This window comes from Ambystoma mexicanum, chromosome 3q (assembly GCF_040938575.1).
Source record: "Ambystoma mexicanum isolate Mex_15411 chromosome 3q, UKY_AmexF1_1, whole genome shotgun sequence".
Lineage (NCBI taxonomy): Eukaryota > Metazoa > Chordata > Amphibia > Caudata > Ambystomatidae > Ambystoma > Ambystoma mexicanum.
This window is the reverse complement of record NC_090926.1, coordinates 1,106,830,585-1,106,849,903: the sequence shown is the minus strand read 5'-3', so window position 1 is coordinate 1,106,849,903 and position 19,319 is coordinate 1,106,830,585. Positions and strand designations below refer to the sequence as shown.

Here is a 19,319-nt window from a genome sequence, read left to right as displayed (position 1 = left end):
CATTAACTGCCACTCTGAAGGGCACTTGGGTGTAGCACCCATTACCTCAAACAGGGACAACGCCCCTAGTCCCACAAAGCTAGAGGTCACTACTGTGACCCCACCTGTAGCTGCTGCTAAGGTAATAGGGCCTCTTGAAAAACCACATGTAGTGGAAGTGGTTAAACTAGTTCCCGGAAACTTAAAAACCTCTGCCCTAGTACCAATATGGTGTGATGCCATTAACCAGGTCACTGGTGTGACCCCACCTTCAGTTCACACTTAGGGGAAAGAACCTCTTGAAAACCCACTTAGAATAGAAGTGGTTCACCCTGTGGATAGGAACTTAAGTGTTCCTGTCCAATCTATAACACAGTGTAAAAACTTTGTTGATGTTACTGATTTGACTCTTGCCTTCAGCTGAGCCTGATGTATAAAGTCCCTCTGAAACCTCACAGACAGTGGAGTCTCGACCCACTGCTGTGGAAGCAATTCCTAGGACTGACAAGAACTTTGATGTTCATGTCACACACCCTGTGTGGTGTATGTCCTTTAGAATAAGGGCCCCTTCAGTTAAACTTGTAGTGGGTGAACCACTTGAAAACTAACTTACAGTGCAAGTGGTTCCTAAAGCTCTAAACATGGATACACATGAAAGCACACTTACAGTGGAGGTGATCCAGATGGATGTGAAAAGCTTAAGTGTTTTTAACAACTAAGAGTACAAGGAGTTTCCTTGACCCCAAGGTAGGAATTGAGTTTTCTCCTTTAGTTCAGAGTGCCCAGAATGAAACTTCCAGGACTGAAAAACTAAAAACCAAAAAGAGTTATAAGAAACCTAAGAATAGTTTTCTTACTAGCCCTTCTAATAAAAAAACCTGTGACTCCAACTACTCCTACTTAACTCCTAGCGTTAGCAGGGAAGCCGCTAACCAATGCATATCTAAAACTAGAATATTAGGGAAATGGGAACCTGAACCATGTTCTACCATTTCAGTTCCATTTCTAAAGTCTTAGAAATGGAACTGAAATGCTTCTGAGGACTGGAAAACCATAAAGCTAGTGGAGGTGCAGAAAAGATATGTCAAAGGCTAAACCCATTGACACTGTCGGATATTCTGCTGAAGGCCCTATTGTACATCCTAGTGTTAGAAGGGAAACCTATAACCAAGGTAAACCAAGATCTAAGAGGAAGTGGAAGCATGTACAATGCTTGCCACAACCCCTCCCACTAGGATACGCAGGACCCAACCTGCTCCTGTGAGAGAGGTGGTGAGGAATCATGGAGACCCCTATAGGTCTAAGGGATTCCTTTATAAGAACCCCTTTAAAAAGCCTATTGTAGATTCAGAAGTTGTCACTTCTGAGGGGCTGTTAACTCAGATCCCCTATACATGAGACAAGAGCAAAATGCCCAACATCACTTGTAGGCCATATAGTTTGCAAATGATAACCAATATTAAAAAAGTATCACAGCAAGGGTTACAAAAACATTGCTGGTGGACTCAGCAAACAGTTTAACCGACTTGAGACATGAGATCCATCCTGATGAGGATTAGATCCTCCTGTTCCTTAGTCTGGGAGGGACGAGAGTTAATTAAGATTTTCATAGAAATGGTAAATCTTCTTGTGCTGGATCAACCCCCAAAACTTTTTGCTTTATAAGTGGGATATATTTCCTTAATACCTCCGAGTGGGAACCTTTGTCCACACTCACAGATCCTTTTACTCTTTTTATGGGTGGAATTTTTTTGACTCTCCATAGTGCCTTTTTAAAGTTATCCTCTTTAACAACATTTTGGCAATAAGTGCCTGTTGTTGCTGGGTTGCCCTAGGGGCTCCCCTTTTAAATTTCTCTGGCTAACCTTGAGAGAACTACAGTTCCCAAGGGCAGAAAGGATATCTGGATCCCTTTTACATTTTGTTAGGTGAAACCAGCACACCCCACTTTATGTGGAGTGCTGGGAAGATACAATGTAACCCCTTTCACACTAAAACTAACAATTCTGTTACAGGGACAGGCTTACCTTTAATGGCTGGTAGCAGTGATACCCTGTATTAATTTGGTGCACCTTTACAGCGGACTGTGTTCACAGCTGCAGTAAAGTCACCTAAGGGTGCTCATTTTACCAAAATGGCCCCAGTCTTCTTTTTTCACCATTTTAGTGTTTCTTGTCCTTTCTTGTTCCTTCCCCTGATATCCAGAGCGGGAAATTCCTGTGTGTGATTTTTACCTTCAGTGCAAGTCCCCTGGACTCTCGCCCTGGCTCTAGTTTGTCTGTAAAGGCAGGAAGCGAGGGAGGAGTCCAACACTCCACAGCCCTTTGTCTTCCTCCTTGCCTGAATAGGGACAAATCCCAGTGGGAGGCTGGCTGTCCTGATTGGACAACCAGACCACCCCTTGTTCTAAAATGCAGGGAGAGAATGCAGAAGGTGTGCTGTAGTTCCTGTTAAATACAGCGAACCTAGTAGCTGAAGGTATACTGGTGTATCCCCAGAGACACAAGTGAAGTCCGGAAAGTCCCCTCACCAGAGTGCTGGACCTTTGTAACGACGAGAATTCAACCGTGATTTTCTGTCTTTTGTGCTCCTTGAAAAGGCGCCAAATCCGCAGAACCGCATTCAGCCGTGAGGAAATCCTCCCTAGAGCCTTCTCCATTGATCCCTGCTGCAAAGTTCCTTCACAGAACTTGTTTATAGTCACCACGACAAAGAATCCACTGACCGGGTATTTGGCTACAGGTCCTGAAGTCCTACTACTGCAACAGCTTCTTCAATGCTGAGGTACTGCGTTGACTTGGGTATGTACTTACCTTAAGTCCGTTAGGATTTCTGTGTGGCGTTTCCTGTGATTGGGAGGCCTCTTGTCCAGTGCACCCAGTCCCACTGCTAGAATCCTGCTAGGGTGTCTTCTGTGAAGCCCCTGGCGCCTCTTATAACTCTAGAAGTAAAGTACTCACCTGTTTGTCCAGTGTTCCAGAGGAACTCTGACTTTTGCTACTTAAGAACCTATTCTGACACAGTCTGTTGGTCACTAGATCCTAGTGACCCCCCCCCCTTCTGCCACTGAGAACGCTCATGCTCCAAGAATAAGGAAAATACTTTTAAGAGCTGTGCCTTTTGCCTAGAAAAGAAAATGAGTGTTTAAAAGTTACTTACTTGTAAAAGAGTTGGTTGGTAACTGCAACTTAACGGTTCCAAAAGTTGTTACTTACCTTGGATGTGTGATGCACTATTCTCAAAAGTATGGTTAACATCTTTCTTTCCTTAGAAACTGTTTTACCATTCTCATAGAAAGTAGATGTGAAGGTATATTACTCACCTGTGATTAGGTTGTGCCTCTTCCCCAAAGTAATGTGTTGGTTTCACTAGCTTAGTCCTGTTAGGATAATTGTATGAGTGTCACCCAACTGGGTATAACTTCCTCTGACTTGCTGCTAGCCTGTCCAGAATAAGCCTGTATTGGGTTGTTGCCTACCTAGAATAACTGAGTCATTCATTAAAGTGTAACATTAGGGTTTACTTTCCCTGTGCTATCTAAACCCACTGACTTTGGTTATAACTGTCCCTTATAAGTCATACATAATTAACTTGTATTGCTGGGAAAGTTCCAACCTAGACTTCATTGGGCGATTGAAAAAGTATATGGGTTTTGTTTACCTTGAGTTAGCTGTGTCCCATACAAAAATAAGTTACTGTTGATCTCAATCTGTGTTTCACTGATCTCAAAAAGCACCTGTAATTGAATATCATATCTTTAGATTTTACTCACCCAGTAGAACTGTGTGTTATCACAAAAGTAGTTATATGTTTTTACTGTGCAGATGTATATTGTCCAGTTAACTGATTGTGTGATTTGTACAGAGAGTCACTGTACAACTGGCAGGGTCTACGGCCCTTGCATTACTGAATTTAATTGTAAAAGTAACTATTGGTTTTTACTCCCCAACAATAGTTGTGACCTATACTGAATGTGTATGAAAAGGTTTGCCTTCCCTAGAAATACGGTTCGGGGTTCCAAATAAGGTTATATGCTTTGGTCTGTGCATCTTCAAGCACAGTGTTGTGTTTTGCTAATTGTGATTACACATAATGTGTGCTAGTACTTATTTACCGCTAGATTTATCTGGGCCTACCTGTACTTAAATAAATCATTTAGTTCTACAACATATAGTGTTTCAGTGTTTCTTTGGACAATTTGTATTACAATTTCATTTGTACTGATTCTACAATCCTCTCCCTCCTATGATAAGCCTGGCTGCTCGGTCTACGCTACCATGTACTCAGGTGGTACAGCCTTATACTAAGAGTGGAGTCTTGTACTGCCTCAATTGAATGGTTTTACTAAGCCTTAGTTGGACTTCAGAAAACCTGTCCTAACAACTGGGCATAATAAAGCAATATGCACCGAGCGGTGGTGGCATTACCGACTCAGGTAATGACCCCGCCGCGAGGGGCATATAGCTATTAGTAACCCGGACTGCAGGAACTACGTGACCGGGGCACTGAAAGCTTTTTTTTGTCCCAAAACGCTGCGGCATTTAGGGAGAAAGTAAATAAATAAATAAATAAATAAAAACAAAGAAAATAGCCGCTGGGATGGCAGCCATCGGGAGTGGACGCGCTGGAAACAGAAGCGTTCCCAGCGTGTCCTGTCCTGAAAAAAAAGAAGGTAAGTGGGGTTGGGAGGGCGGAAGAGAGGGGAAGGAAAAAAAACATACCTTGGTCTCCAGCGGGGCCGATGGAAGCCTCCAGCTGTGTGGAGGCTCGGAGCGGGGATGGCCCGCTTGGAGCCTCCTCATTGGCTGAGGGGCTGCCACGCCCCCCCAGCGAGGACAAGGCGGCTGGAATCCCGGCCAAGAATCTAAGGATTTTCGCCCGGGTAATGCCTCAGCTAGGGCCAATCAGAATGGGTCTTTCATTCTGATTGTGCCCTCGCCGGGTACTAATGGAAAAAAAAATGATGAAAAGGGAAAATAATTATCTCTGCAAGTACATAATGCACAGCGACATTCCGCATTTTTAATTCATCCTCCTGATGTGCAGATTCCATTGACAAGTATTTTATTAAACTGCCATGTTCATAAAAATGAATAAACCTACAGTTGATTGTTGAAATTAATGATTGGGTGAATTCTATTAGTGAGATTCATGTAGGCAGCAAATATTGTGTCATGACGCCCAATGGCTTTTGTACCTATAACATTGTAGTGATTTCCTTGGTATAGAGCTGGAGACCACCTTTAAAGTGAACGTTAATTCGTTAAATTAATTTCCGGTTTTGAATACACAGTATTTTTCTTACCCAGAATAGTGGGGTGGTACTATACGAAAGGGAGATGAAGGAACAAGATACTTACCTGTAACTGTTGTTCTCCAGCATGGGTCTGGCATGGATTCACATGCTCATGAATATTCCCCGTCGTCAGTCTGGGAATCCTCGGTAACGAAAAAAATCAGTATCAGTTTCGTTTCTGATCTGTCTTTCTTAGTAGTAACCAATCACTGGTCTCTGGGTCATACTGCCCCTAGCCAATGACTGCCCTCTCCCAAAGCCCCTCCCCGGGCAGCCATCCTCAGATTTGGTAGCACGTAAAGTGGCAGTATGACCAAGTGAAGAGCCGCAGAGGGGAAGGAAGGAGGGTTCGCATGTGAATCCATGCCAGACCCATGCTGGAGAACAACAGTTACAGGTAAGTAACTTGTTCCTTCTCCAGCATGGGGTCTGGCATGGATTCACATGCTCATGAATATAAGAATACATAGCAATACAAACATGCACAACCACGGGAGGTGGCAAGGCTCAACATTAAGTATTTCAACAACTCAACATTAAGCATCTCTCACCTCCTCACCAGGCCCACCTTCAGGTGAACAGGTTGTGCAGCACTGCTTGGCCGACCCTGGACTCCTCCCTGGAATCCCGGTTGACGCAGTAGAATCTCGTGAAGGTGTGAGTCGACCTCCACGTAGCAGCCCTGCAGATGTCCAGCAGGGGCACACCAGGTAGGAACGCCGTGGTAGCAGCGATCGCTCTGGTCGAATGGGCTCTCTGACGGTCGAGCAACGGTCGGTTTGCCAACCGGTGACGGTGCATGATGCAGCCGGTGAGCCATCTGGAAATGGAAGCCTTCGAGAGAGCCTTCCCTTGGTTCACAGGTCCAAAGTTCACAAACAGCTGTGATGTCTTCCGAAAACTCTTTGTGCAGTCCACGCAGAACTTCAGTGCTCTAGCTACATCCAGCGAGTGCAAAGTCCTCTTGGCCGGCGACAAAGGCAACGGGAAGAAAACTGGTAACACCAAGGGCTCTTTGAGGTGGAAGTCCGATGGCACCTTAGGTATGAAGGAGGGGTGCGTCCTCAGCACTACCCTCGTCTCGTGGAAAGTCAAGTACGGAGGCTTGCAGGAGAGGGCCTGGATCTCTCCCACTCGTCGTGCAGAGGTGATGGCCACAAGAAACGCTGTCTTCCACGATAAGTACTTCAACTGGGCCGAATGCAGAGGCTCGAACGTTGAGCTCCCACGCTGGGGCTGGAGCCTTCACCGGCGGGAATGAACGGAACAGTCCTTTCATAAACTCCCTCATCAGGCGATGGGACCACAGAGATGATCGCCCAGGAGTTCTGGTGTAGCGGGAAATCGCTGCTAGATGTATCTTGGTGGAGGCATGAGCTAGCCCCACCTTGGCCAGCGATAGCAAGTACAGCAGCACTCTCGGGGCCGTAATCCATAGGGGGTTAATCTTCTGTGCGCGGCACCAGACAGAGAACCTCTTCCATTTGTGTCCGTAGCACTTGAGAGTTGAGGACGCCCTGGCCTTTGCAAGCACCTCCTTGCAGTCCACCGTGATATCGTACCCTCCAAACTCTAGTGCTGCAGGATCCAGGCCTGCAAGTTCAGCAACCCCGGGTCGTGATGGAGGATGGCGCCTCCTTCTCTGGAGAGAAGATCCACGTCCGTCGACAGTTTGAGTGGGGGGAGGGGGGTACGCTGACAAGTCCAGAAGGGCAGGAAACCAGATCTGCCTCGGCCACACCGGTGCGACGAGGATCATCCTGCACTGGGACCTCTTGAGTTGGTTGATGAGTCGCAGCAGCAACGGGGGCAACGCATACAGGAACAGGCTATCCCAGTGGAACGAGAAAGCATCGCCCATGCTCCTCAGCTGGGGAAACCTGCTGGCGAACCTCTGGCACTTGGAGTTCGTCGCCAACAGGTCGATCTGGGGTTTGCCCCATCGTTGGAAGAGTCGATCGGCTTGATCCAGACGCAGCTCCCACTCGTGGCACGAGCGCATCTCCCTGCTGAGTGAGTCAGCGATGGTGTTCTTTATTCTGCCAGATGGAAGGGCACCAGAAACATCCCCTGGGCGACGGCCCAGTGCCACAGATCCAGGGCCTCCTTGGATAGGGCTGGGGATCTGGTGCCTCCCTGCTTCCGGATGTAGAACATCGTGGTGGTGTTGTCTGTGAAGACCCTCACCACCTTACCCTTGAGGGACAGAAGGAACGACCTGAGGGCCCAGAACACGGCTCGGAGCTCCAGGATGTTGATGTGGAGTGACCTCTCCTCCGGGAGCCACAGGCCTCTTGTGTGGAGATCTCCGATGTGCACTCCCCATCCCTCCAGCGAGGCGTCCGTCGTCAGAGTCTCCTGATGTGCCGGGGTCTGAAAGTCCGTGCCCACCACGATGCGCATGGGTGCCCCACCACCAAATCGCTTGGCGGAAGGCCTCGTTGAGCGGGATCCTGTTTTTGAAGCTGCCCGCCGCTTGTATCCAATGCAACGGGCGTCAAGGAACTCTTGTAGAGGACACATCCGCAGCCTGCACAGGCGCACCAGGTAGATGCAAGAGGACATCATGCTGAGCAGGGACTTGATGGATCTCACCCTGGCCACGTCCATGGCCAGCAGGCGCTGCATCTTGCCCAAGATGGCCTTCGTCCTCTCCTCCGACGGAGAAGCCAATCGCGCCACTGTGTCGAGCTTGGCTCCCAGGAACAGTGCGACCTGCGACGGAACCAGGTGGGATTTCGAGTAGTTGATGGAGAATCCCAGATCCGTGAACAGTTGGACGGTCTTCGCTGTGTGTTCGACAGCGAGTTCTCTTGTCCTTGCACGGATGAGCCAATCGTCCATGTAGGGGTAAACATGGATCCCCCGCAGGTGCAGCCGTGCCGCCACTGGTGCCAGGGACTTGGTGAATACCGTGGGTGCCGACTTCAAACCGAATGGAAGGGCCTTGAACTGGTAGTGCCGTCCCTGGACCACGAATCTGAGAAACTTTCGGTGTCCTTTTAGAATGGGGATGTGAAAGTAAGCATCCTCCAAATCCAACGACGACAGGAAGTCGCCCTCCTCCAGCTGTCCCAGCACGTGCTGGAGGGTGACCATCCAGAACTTTTGGGCCTTGATGTACTTGTTTAACCGACGCAGGTCCAGGATGGGTCGCCAACCGCCTGTCTTCTTTCTGACGCAGAAGTATTGCGAGTACACTCCGGAGCCTCTTTGGGACGAGCTCGATGGCTCCTTTCTTCAGCATCGCCCTTACTTCCAACAGCAGTTGAGGGATGTGGTTCTCCTTCCTGGCCACTGGAGGAATGCTGGGGCACTTCTTTAAAAATTCAAAAGTGTGCTATTGTGCCAGGGCATCCAGCACCCAACGGTCAGTGGAGATGGACTCCCACACGTGTCAGTCTAGAAATCTAATTTGAGACCGCAAACGCATTTTGGTGGCCGTGGGCCAACCGTCTCATGCACGATACGACAGAATATAGGTTTTCGAGTTTTCCAATGAACGGCCATTTTGATGTAACAAGAATCGCCATTTTGTTTTCTAACCATTGCTCATTGCTTTCTGTTCCTATTGCTTCGCAGTATATTTTCCGCTTACACTGCTCGACTGTGGAACATTGTTGTCTGTATATGAAAAGGACAAGGCCACAGGGCCGAGAGGATAAGAGTTTTGCTGAAACACAAACGTAGGCAGCGCCAGGAAGAATGCCCGGCTCCCTCATTAATGTAGCCTTGAAGCAGAGCAGCAGGGCATTTAATCATTTCACAGAAGCCAGCCAGTCTCGTTATATGGTAGAATATGTTAGAATAATACCACTAAAGGCTTGAATCATGCTTTTCTAACAGCCCCCCTTTGCTGAGCCCGCTAAGAGCATGTCAGCTCCCAGGACACGAATAGCACCTGATAGATATCAAGGTCTGGAATGTAACTCCCCCTGTATGTAGTTCGCTTCCAAGAACAGAAGCGCCATGTTCTACCGAAAGATGCCTATGCACTCACAAATTGCAAATTGTTACTAGAATAGATGTTTGAAGGTGTCATAGTGGTCGGAGATGTCCATCATCACACCAAGTTCAAAAAAACCCAATGAAGAGGGGTGTTATACATGTCACAGCCGATTGTTTGATATGCATTTTGTATATATGTAACTGATGTACGTAATTCGCTCTCTTGCGTCCCTCGAGGTCTAGAGATAAACGTCGCGGGGCGTGAGACCGAGTTGGCCAACTGAGACTTTTGATTTACAATAAAACCCTAGCTTTGGGAATACAACCTCGTGTCTGGCGTCTCTATCGTGTGTGGTGACCCGCCTTGTTTCCATAGATGTCAGGGTCCCCTAGGGGCCCCTTCCACACACTGACTAACTTCGCCAGCCGGCATCCCACCGGGGTGCTCAGGTGGGGGCCTGACGCTACGGCCGGTTCAGTCCTGCTTGGCAGCGGACTTGTCCTCCTTGGCGACGACGACGAGATCCTCCCGACTTGCCTCGTCCTCTGTAGGCCTCTTGCGACGAGGAGCGAGCCGCCTGGCGGTACGTCGAGGAGCCACTGCCAAATCCTTTGGAGGCACCTTGCTTGCCTTCTGAGTTCCGAAAGGGCGGCCGTCGTTGCTGCAAAACTCCCAAGGCCCGAGCCGTCTCCGTGTCGGTCTTGATGGCCTGCAGAGATTCGTCTACTGTCTTTCCAAACAGGTTGTTCCCGTCAAAGGGCAGGTCCAATACTTTGGTTTGCACGTCCTGATGGACATCAGTAGCTTTGAGCCACCCCCGTCACCGAAGGCAAACACTGTTGCCCAACTGGTGTCAGCAATGTCCGTAGCTACCGTTATGGCGTGGTCGACGCCACCTCACCTTCCTGCAAGATCTCCAGGGCCTCAGCACTCTTGTCATCCGGGAGGAAGTCCAGCAGGGGAGCGATCTTAAACCACAACTCCCTGTCGTAGCGGGCCACAATCGCTAGGGCGTTGGCCGCCTTAATATTTGTCGCCGCCGAGATGACTCGTCGTCCCATGGCGTTGTGTTTCTTCCCCTCACCGTCTGGTGGGGAGGTCGAAGTTGAAGCCGCCGCCGAGATGACCAAATCCAGAGTCGGCTGCGCCTAAGGCACAAAGTGGCGGAATCCGGGACCCGGTACGTCTTCTCGTACCGGTCCCTCTTGGCAGGCGTCGTGGATGGGTTCTTCAGGAGAGACAGTCCTTCGTCCCAGATGTCGTCAAGTAATGGGACCGAGAGGACCGTCTTCTTCTTGGCCTCACGCCGTTGATAGAGGAAGCCTTCCTTCTTCTGTTCTTACGGGCAGAGCTGGAAAAGCTCGGATGCCCTGGCAATCATGGCGTGGAAAGAGCCAATTTCTTCGGGCGGGGAGGCCCAAGGGGGTGTTGATGGGAGGCCCATCACGTCGTCACCACCGTCATCCGTCCCCGTCGTAGCGTATCCGTTCCCGTTTCCTCCCTAGGATCAGGGGAAGGCGATGAATGCTGAGAGGGCCGTGAAGGCTGGAAGGGCGGGGGTGGATGAACTATCCTCTGTTTGCCTGGAGGGCTTCCCAACGGTCCAAGTTCTGCTGGGTCGTCCGTCGAGGTAAGGGTAACCTCGTCCTTATCTCCATACATAAGGCTTGGATTGCCATCAAGATGGCCCCTGAGTTGTCCTGAGGCTCGGCCACCAGCTGCGAGGGGCGCGACGGTTGGGGGGTGGAGTCCTCCTCCTCCACAGGCTCTTACGCGCCACCGTTGCTCTCTTCGTCCGCCTCGTCGGGATTCCTCCCGTGGGAACGGACCTCCTCGAACCTCTTGCTGAGGGTCTTCACGACTCCAACGAGCTCCTCTTCAGAGGCTGAATCCGTGTCCTTGATGGCCACCGGCCACCCACCCCACTCTTTTTCCACCGGCGTTCTCACGGGGGTCTTATTGATGGGCTGAAAAGAGGATTCCCTCCGCAGTGGCAGGGAAACTCTGGGCCCCGAGGTCGCCTCCACTGTGGTAGCCTCCACAGGCTTCGCCAGGGCCGTCACGACTCCCTCGATAGAGGCCTTAGCCGGGTGAATAAAGGCCTTCACCAACTTGGGCGCGCTTGAGGCCTTCACCTTGGGGGGGGAGATCACCGCCTCGCTCCCCCTCAGCTGACTCCTTCGAGATTGACCGGGGCCTCTCCAGAAGCTTAACCGGGTTCTCAGATTTTCTCTTCCACGAGCCAGAGCGCTGGCTCGTGGTTGATGGCGTCGATGAAAGTGTGCCTTGCGCTCCCAGTGCCCGTGGACTCGCGGTGCTTTGCCTTCTGTTGGGCCCCCGTTGCGGGGCGCCCTCACAGGACTTAGAAGACCGCTCCGACTACTATTTCTCACCTGCTGGGCCCTTCTCGACGATCCCTCATCGTCTGTTCTAACAAGTTCTTGCAAAACGCACAGTCCTTCTCCACCTACGTTTTGTCTTCATGAAGGCAGTAGAGACATCTCGAATGTTCATCCTCCTTGACAACATCCTGTAACCCACATCCTGGGCAGTTCCTGAACAGCTTGGATCCGAGCGTCGAGCTTCCCTTGTCCTGGGCCATGTCCACGAGGTAGGCCTCAGATCTTCTGGTATCCTCCAAGAAGCTTAACTCGACGAAACTTCGCCCTTGAGGGGCGTAGAAAATTCCGAAACAGGTCCCCGTTGATCGCAAGTAGAAACGGTGGAGCTTGAGGCTCGATTGACCAAAAAAATTAGATTAAACTCTTTCAAATACGCAAAACACAGTAAAAGCTCGAGAGCTATAGCACGAGGACTCCCAACACTTGAACGTACAGTAAAAATCTGAGGATGGCTGCCAGGGGAGGGCCTTAGGGAGAGGGCAGTCATTGGCTGTGGGCAGTATGACCCTGAGACCAGTGATTGGTTACTACTAAGAAAGACAGATCAGAAACGAAATTGATACCGATTTAAGGATTCCCAGCCTGACGACTGGGAATATTCATGAGCATGTGAATCCATGCCAGACCCCATGCTGGAGAAACCAGTTGTGCTGCCCTAGCGGAATCAATAGCTAAATTAAAAAGTAGTTCTGCACAGCTATATGTCCATGTGTAGAGAAAGAGTGAGACATGCCTAGTATGCAGTGGCCTCTTTGTTGCATGCAAGGATGGTAGCAGTATAAGGCAAGAAAACTCACTCACATACGGTACCGAACTGCTGGGTATTCCTTCAGTGTGTCGCAGAGAGTAGCGATCTGCTCGGCTAGACACTCCATCTGTTTGTTCTTATCCACAGCCCGGTAAGGACTGAAAAAATTATGGAATGTTTCTGGGGCATCGAGTGAGTAAACCTGCAAAAGAGAACAGCTACATTAAAAACATAAGGGGGTGTGAAAGCGATAAACTTTAATTTGTCCATTTTAAAAGTGGAGTAGAATGAATGGGCATTCAGGAGTTACTGGGCAGCAGCTGAATTCCAACCAGCAAGAATTATTACTGAAAACATTTAAATGATAGGATTGTGGTGACAAAGTGCATCTTCTGCGTACAAAGAAATAGTAACCGTTTATTTAAAAGGGACATTTGTGTAGCCACACTGCCCAACATGGGAACTGTGGATTCAAATACAAGTCGACAGGATGGGCAAGATGAACATTGCATCTCTCACAAATGGGTACCAATTAGCTAAAGGCTGTGAAATGCATCATAAACGCAACACTCAAAATGCCCCCCCCCCCTCCCTCTAGTATACTCATGCACTACATCAATTGTCAGGCATAGTAATGTTACTACTGGTTTGGTCTCCTTTTTTCCCTTCCCTTCTTCGACTTAATTTGTTCCTTGCACTATCTGAAATGTCGCCAGGCTGATTATGGTAGTTATTTTTCACATTCTGTATTGTTTCAAGGACTTGTAAGAATGTAACTGTATTTTTCCCATGTTTCCTCCCTCCTTGAAGCGCTTTTAAACACATTGTGTATAGGCGCTATATAAATAAACAATCAACTCAATTAAAAAATGACAGACACTAATGTTGGCGAATACAACTAAAATATGGAGTAAAAGGCACTAGGAGTCAACGAGAAGATGTCGGACTGCGTAGCATATGCATTAATAACAGATTCACAAGCTGTTAGGAAAGACTTTCTTTTTGCTGCTTTCCTCCCATACAGTTCTATGGGACACCCTTTCTTTTTGCTTTATTTGGACGTCTGACCTGACTTTCCAGGGGCGAGTAAAAAGCCTTTTGCTTAACTGACCTTGTATTTTTTTCTTATGGGGAAACTTATTAGTCCATAACACTATCATCACTGACTGAAATACTTGTATTGTTACAATTTCACACATCACACTAAAAGTGAAGTGCAGTTAGGATGCATTGTATTCGTGTAACAGTTTCTTTAATGGCTTTTTGGTTACTTTTACAATGTACCTAGGACGAGCTGGTGGCAGCAGATATTTCTCTGTTTTTGGAACGTTTTATCTAAGCATTCACAGCAAAGGGAAACTAGGTGGTTAGTGCACGCCAAGTTGGCCCTGCCACAAGGTTTTCACTAGTCCTTCGGCTATATTGTCCTTTGGGCTATATTGTTCTTTGTCATGGTCATGAAGTCGGGGGCACAGGCATGCAGGGGTTGCATGCACAGGAGACCTGGGTGGACACTGTCCTGGCACCTTTGGCGCCAGGCTCATGAACAAAAGTAAACAAGAACATCCATTTAACACCAAAAAGCTTTTATTATGGACATAGCACTTCAGATGCATTAACCTTGAACATTCCATCTATTAAGCAGGATGCATTAACCTTGAACATTCCATCCATTTAGCAGCCCCAAGTGTATTCTTGGGTGTGGCTGCTAATGGATTGCCTTCACACGTGCTCACTCTCTAGGAGTGGCAGGGTGCGACTGGTAAACCGGCCCTAATGGGCGTACCCACGATCTCAGCTGATAAGCTGCCCCGATCTTCAAGACAGACGCTTCGTGTTATTCTGCACTTGCAAGCAGCGTAACGCTCACCGTCGCCTGAGGTCAGACTTACCTTTGAAGATCCTGCCTCCTGGACATCCTACTTCCTGCCAGCATACTTACCAACTGGGGGAAGCTGTTCTTACCTGTACATCTCTTCGGCGAACCAAGTATTCATCTTTACACTTTCCAGAACGCCGAAATCTTCATCTTGGCACCGCAGCACGACACGCTCCATCATCGACAGCAGCGTCTGCAAGGAAAAACAGAAGACAAGGTTCGACATCGAAAAAACTGTCAGATTAAGGTTGCGCTCCGCCATACTTCGTGCTTTTCCTTAAACCATCACTTACCTGCTGTCGAGCATTGCGGTAGCATCTATCTTCCATCCGGCCTCGTCTCGCGTCTCACAGCTGCATTGAGGCTGCATTTCCATCCAAGGGAAGAAAACAGAAGCGAGGCATTATAGCGGGCATAAATAGGACCAACATATAAAGACATTAAACAGAACGAACAGCATCACAAGAGCTCAAGAAAGACTTACCAATCATAAGGAGAAGCATAGTCGCAGCTGGACTGGACTAATCCTCATCAGGGATCAGTGAAGGAACTAGATCCCATTTGACACGCCCCTGCCAGAAGTAGCAGGACGGAGAGCTTATCTTCCATTATTCACAGGTGAGCTTTATGGGCCGGCGTATGTTCACAGAAACCGTACTTTGGGGTGAAGGGTTCGAGAGGTACAACAATCACAGATTGGCGCACTCACACACTCCTATCTCCACGCAGGAGCAGTATCACCATGTACCACCGCTCACAGCTTTTCTACTGAGGGAGAGGCCTGAAGGGGGTGATTCAAGTTCAGGGAGGGCTGCAACCGTGCCCCAACGCCTCTGCAGAGACCAGGTGAGCGTAACATTCTTTGACCTTCTTCCTGTCATCTCAGGTCAGGAAATGACATAAATGGGTTGCCCTTTACTTGGTGGGAAAGCTGCTGCATTTGCAGGCTAAGAGGCAGGCATTTTTAAGTGCAATCAACTACAAAATGAAAAGATATTTCCAAGGCCCTATCAGAGCACAAACAATCTTATCTCATTAAATTATTCTGGTGAAATACAGAAGTAAACCCTGGAGTAGGTTTTGGAAACATGGGTTTTAAGGAATAAATCCCTAGTGCGAGATTAAGTTCACTCGCATCAACGAGGAGCCATTTCCTGCAAAGAGTGTTCAAGGAGACATAACAGTTTTTATTTTGTTTTTTTTAAATTCTTTATTTAAAGTTTTATATACAAAACCGTAAAAACCACATACAACTGAATACATTGAACCCCAATAAACTTAAAACGGTATACAAAACTATATACATTACAAGTTAAAACCCTCAACCAAATCGTCACCAATTCATAGTCACCCCCCAACCCCAATATATACAAGTACAATATCAAGTAAAATACCAAGTCTAGTATAGCTGAAGATATTTACCCCAAATCTTCTCAAATAAACCCATTTTCCCTATTCTCCTGAAAAACGTCCTCTCCATGGCCGCCAAATCTTGCATTTCAGTTAACCACGTCTCAATATTCAGAGTCAAAACAATCTTCCAGTTACGCAAAATCATTTTCTTACTAATCATTGCCCCTCGAACAACCACTTCTTCTGATTCATAGTAAGATCCCCCAGAGACACATCATCCTCCAAAATCACCATTTTGAAGTCCAAAGCAGGCAAATCCTCAATCACCTCCCCACACACCCGACCAACTTCACCCCAGAACAACCTCACCAATCTGCAGTCCCACAACATATGCTCCAACGTACCTGCCTCATGGATACACCTCCAACAATCCGAATTCTCCGACATTCCTCTACTCACCATTCTCTCCGGCGTCCAAAAAATCTGATTAAGAATCTTTATCTGCCTAGATCTCTCCGTGAGCCCCAAAGAACATAACTTTACATTTTTTTTTTAAACTTTGTTTTTATTAACATTTCGCGCACAAGGCAGGATGCGTGAGCAAACACTGCGAGCAATGCATCAAAGAATCATGAATGTCAAGAAAATGTTTACTTTTTACCCCCATCCCGCCTCCCTCGACCCACCCCTCCCCCCCAACTTTTCAACAAACCAAGTTTTGAGGTAAAGCGGATTATAGATGCTGCCGTGAAAACATTCAATTATCATTTTGTTAACAATCATACAAATTGACATAGTGGGGCCGAGCTGATTCTCAGCCTGGTGGGAGCCGAGTGAATCCCCTGAAGATGATGGCGAAGGGGATGGAATGGAAGCGCTATAGATTATACTTCACAGACGCATTGTGACGCAGTCGTCACTAAGAAGGACTGCGGTCCATTCCTGTATAAAGTCCGACATGGTATCATTCATTAATGCAGTAAGTTTTTCATAAGTGAAAATCAACCTAAGTTTACCAAGCCATTCCTCCTTAGATGGGGCTAATGCACTTTTCCATTTTTGGGAGAGTGCCAGCCTCCAAGCTCTCAACACGGCCCCAATGACCTTTGGAAATGCATTCTGTTCTGTTTCCGGCATAGGAGTACCCAGGAGGATTTCCAACGGAAGGAGGGACGGGCAGTGCCCCTCAATATCCTTGATCCAGCTGAGTAGTTCCGACCAGTACATCTGGATAACCGGGCATCCCCACAACATCTGAAACCAAGTGCCGCGTTGTTGCTAGAACCTAGGGCAAAAAGGGGATACCTCTTTAAACATCTTGGACAGGGTGGCCGGGGGGCAGTGCCAGGAGTGGAGTATCTTAAAGCTGTGTTCCATGGCAGCGGTGTACAGCGATCCCGTGAATATAGATTTATAAATTGCCCTCCATGTGTGGTCGTCCAGTGTCATGCCCAAACCTTTCTTCCCATAATTGCTTGAAGGGTTGTCTACCCTCCATGTTCCCCGTTATCAATATACTGTAAAACATTGACAGGGAGCCTTTCCGGTAAGCGCTCTTAGCTAGGATGTTTTCAAAAGGTGTGAGGGGACGTTTAAAATTATCGGTCCACCGAGGGTGGGTCAGAATTCCCTTCAAGCGTAGGTATTCAAAGATTGAGGGGGGGGGGGTTGTCTCCCAGTGCCTCAATCAGTTGGCCGTATTCTATGAAGCCCTCCTCACGATAGAGTTGAGCAACCCTCTCCAGGCCCATATCTGACCATGATTGGGTATCACGAAAGCCCCTGGTGTTTAGGTTGACGGGGGGTGCCCAAAGCGATGTTAGAGGGGAGGGCCAGGAAGACAGTTGTTTATTGTCTTTATTCGGTCTCCAGGCAGCCCAACGGGAAGCTAAGGTGGGGTGTGTTTTGAGGTGGGAGGGGAGAGCTTTTAGAGGGGCCCATAATAGATCCCTGATTTTCTTCGGGTGAGCCTGAACATCCTCAATATAGGTCCAATACGTCCCTATGTCGTCTCTCATGTGCTCCAACATCACCCGGAGCTGGGCTGCTTTATAATATAGCCTAAAGTCCGGGAGACCAAATCTACCGTTAGACTTTGGGAGAGTCAAAGTAGAAAACTTGACTCTTGGTCTTTTACCGTTCCAGACGAACTGGAGGACTCGGGACTGCAACACCTCAAAGAAAGCCTCAGGGATAACCAAAGGGAGGGCTGCAAAGAAGTAGAGAAGGCGGGGCAGGATATTCATTTTTACCGTGACCCTACGCCCGAACCAAGAGAGGGTAAGGGGTGCCCAGCGTTTGAAGTCGCTGCTAATTTTAGTCAAAATCCCGGGGAAATTGCATTGATAGTGACAAATCCCTGGGAATGGCAGTGCCCAGATACCTGGTGGATACCCGCTCAAGTCTTACTCCCAATAATTCGGAGTTACCCTCAATATCATGGTACCCGGGATCCATGGGCATAATGCTAGATTTGGATGTATTTACCCTGAGCCCTGTAAAGGAGCCATAATAGTTTATGAGCCCAAATAATCGAGGCAAGGAGTCCTGGAGGTTGGTCAGGTAGCCCAGGATATCATCTGCAAACAGAGAGAGTTTAAAGTCACAGTCGCCACACCGTATCCCAGTGATTTCTTGGTCAGCTCTGATCGCGATAGCTAAAGGCTCCATTGCCAAGGCATACAAAAGGGGAGACAGGGGACATCCCCGACGGGTGCCCCTGGAAAGGGCCAGAGGTTCTGAGGCGCCGCCATTGACCAACACTCTTGCTGAGGGGCCATTATATAATGCTGAGACCCACCCACAGAAGTTATTCCCCAGACCCATTTTTCGAAGGACTTGCCCATATAAGGCCACTCGACGCGGTCAAAGGCCTTTTCTGAATCTAATGAGAGAAGATAGCCTTCCACCCCCTGCCTTGAAGCCTTGTGCATAAAATCCAGGGTCTTTCGTATATTATCTGATCCCTGACATCCCGGAATAAAGCCCACCTGATCGCCGTGCACTAGGGAAGGGAGGAGTTTTGCCAGTCTATTTGCTAAGAGTTTGGCCAAAATCTTAATATCGGTGTTGAGAAGGGAAATAGGATGGTATGATTGGCACTGGGAGGGCTCCTTCGCCTCTTTGTAGTACTCCCCAATCAAAGCGGACATCATTGTGGGTGGGAGGGAGCCCTGTTCCAAAGATGCATTGAACATCTTAGCCATAAACGGGGCAAGCGTAGACCGATATGTCTTGCAGAACTTCACTGTATACCCATCATCCCCCGGGGCTGTACCGCTCTTCAAAGAGGATATGGTGTCTATTATTTCTTGGGGGGTTATGGGGAGTTCTAGTGATTACGCCCCCTGCGTATTCCGAGCGGTACATACGTTCCTAGTATCGCCTGAACTGTTCAGCTATCTTGCTGTCTCTCACAGTCGATTCCCCCTCTGGGGTGCAAATGGAGTTCACCCTCCTACTATTTCTGAGCTCACAAAGCTTCCAGGCCAATATCTTATCTGCCTTTTCCCCCTTTTCGATATATCTCTGTTTCAGGAAAGACAGTTTCCTTTCCGTCTGTCCCACCAAGAGATCTGCCAACTTAGAGCGAAGCCTTTGTAGTTCCTCCCACTGTCCGGGGAACATCTGCGTTTTCAATTTCCCACCCGGTTGGATGGTATCTATCTTTTCCCTCAAATGTTTCCCCTCGTGACCCCTTTCCCTCTTATCTC

General features: G+C 48.4%; 1 protein-coding gene across 3 annotated transcripts in view; it reads right to left on the bottom strand.

The window, feature by feature from the left end:
• Window positions 1–19,319, bottom strand: part of STXBP2 (syntaxin binding protein 2) — a 669,892-nt gene that overhangs the window by 408,450 nt on the left and 242,123 nt on the right. For all 3 annotated transcript variants that reach the window (XM_069603863.1, XM_069603862.1, XM_069603864.1), the window contains exon 7: window positions 12,428–12,576. In XM_069603863.1, the coding sequence (XP_069459964.1) occupies window positions 12,428–12,576 (149 nt within the window). The remainder of the gene's footprint in view (window positions 1–12,427; window positions 12,577–19,319) is intronic.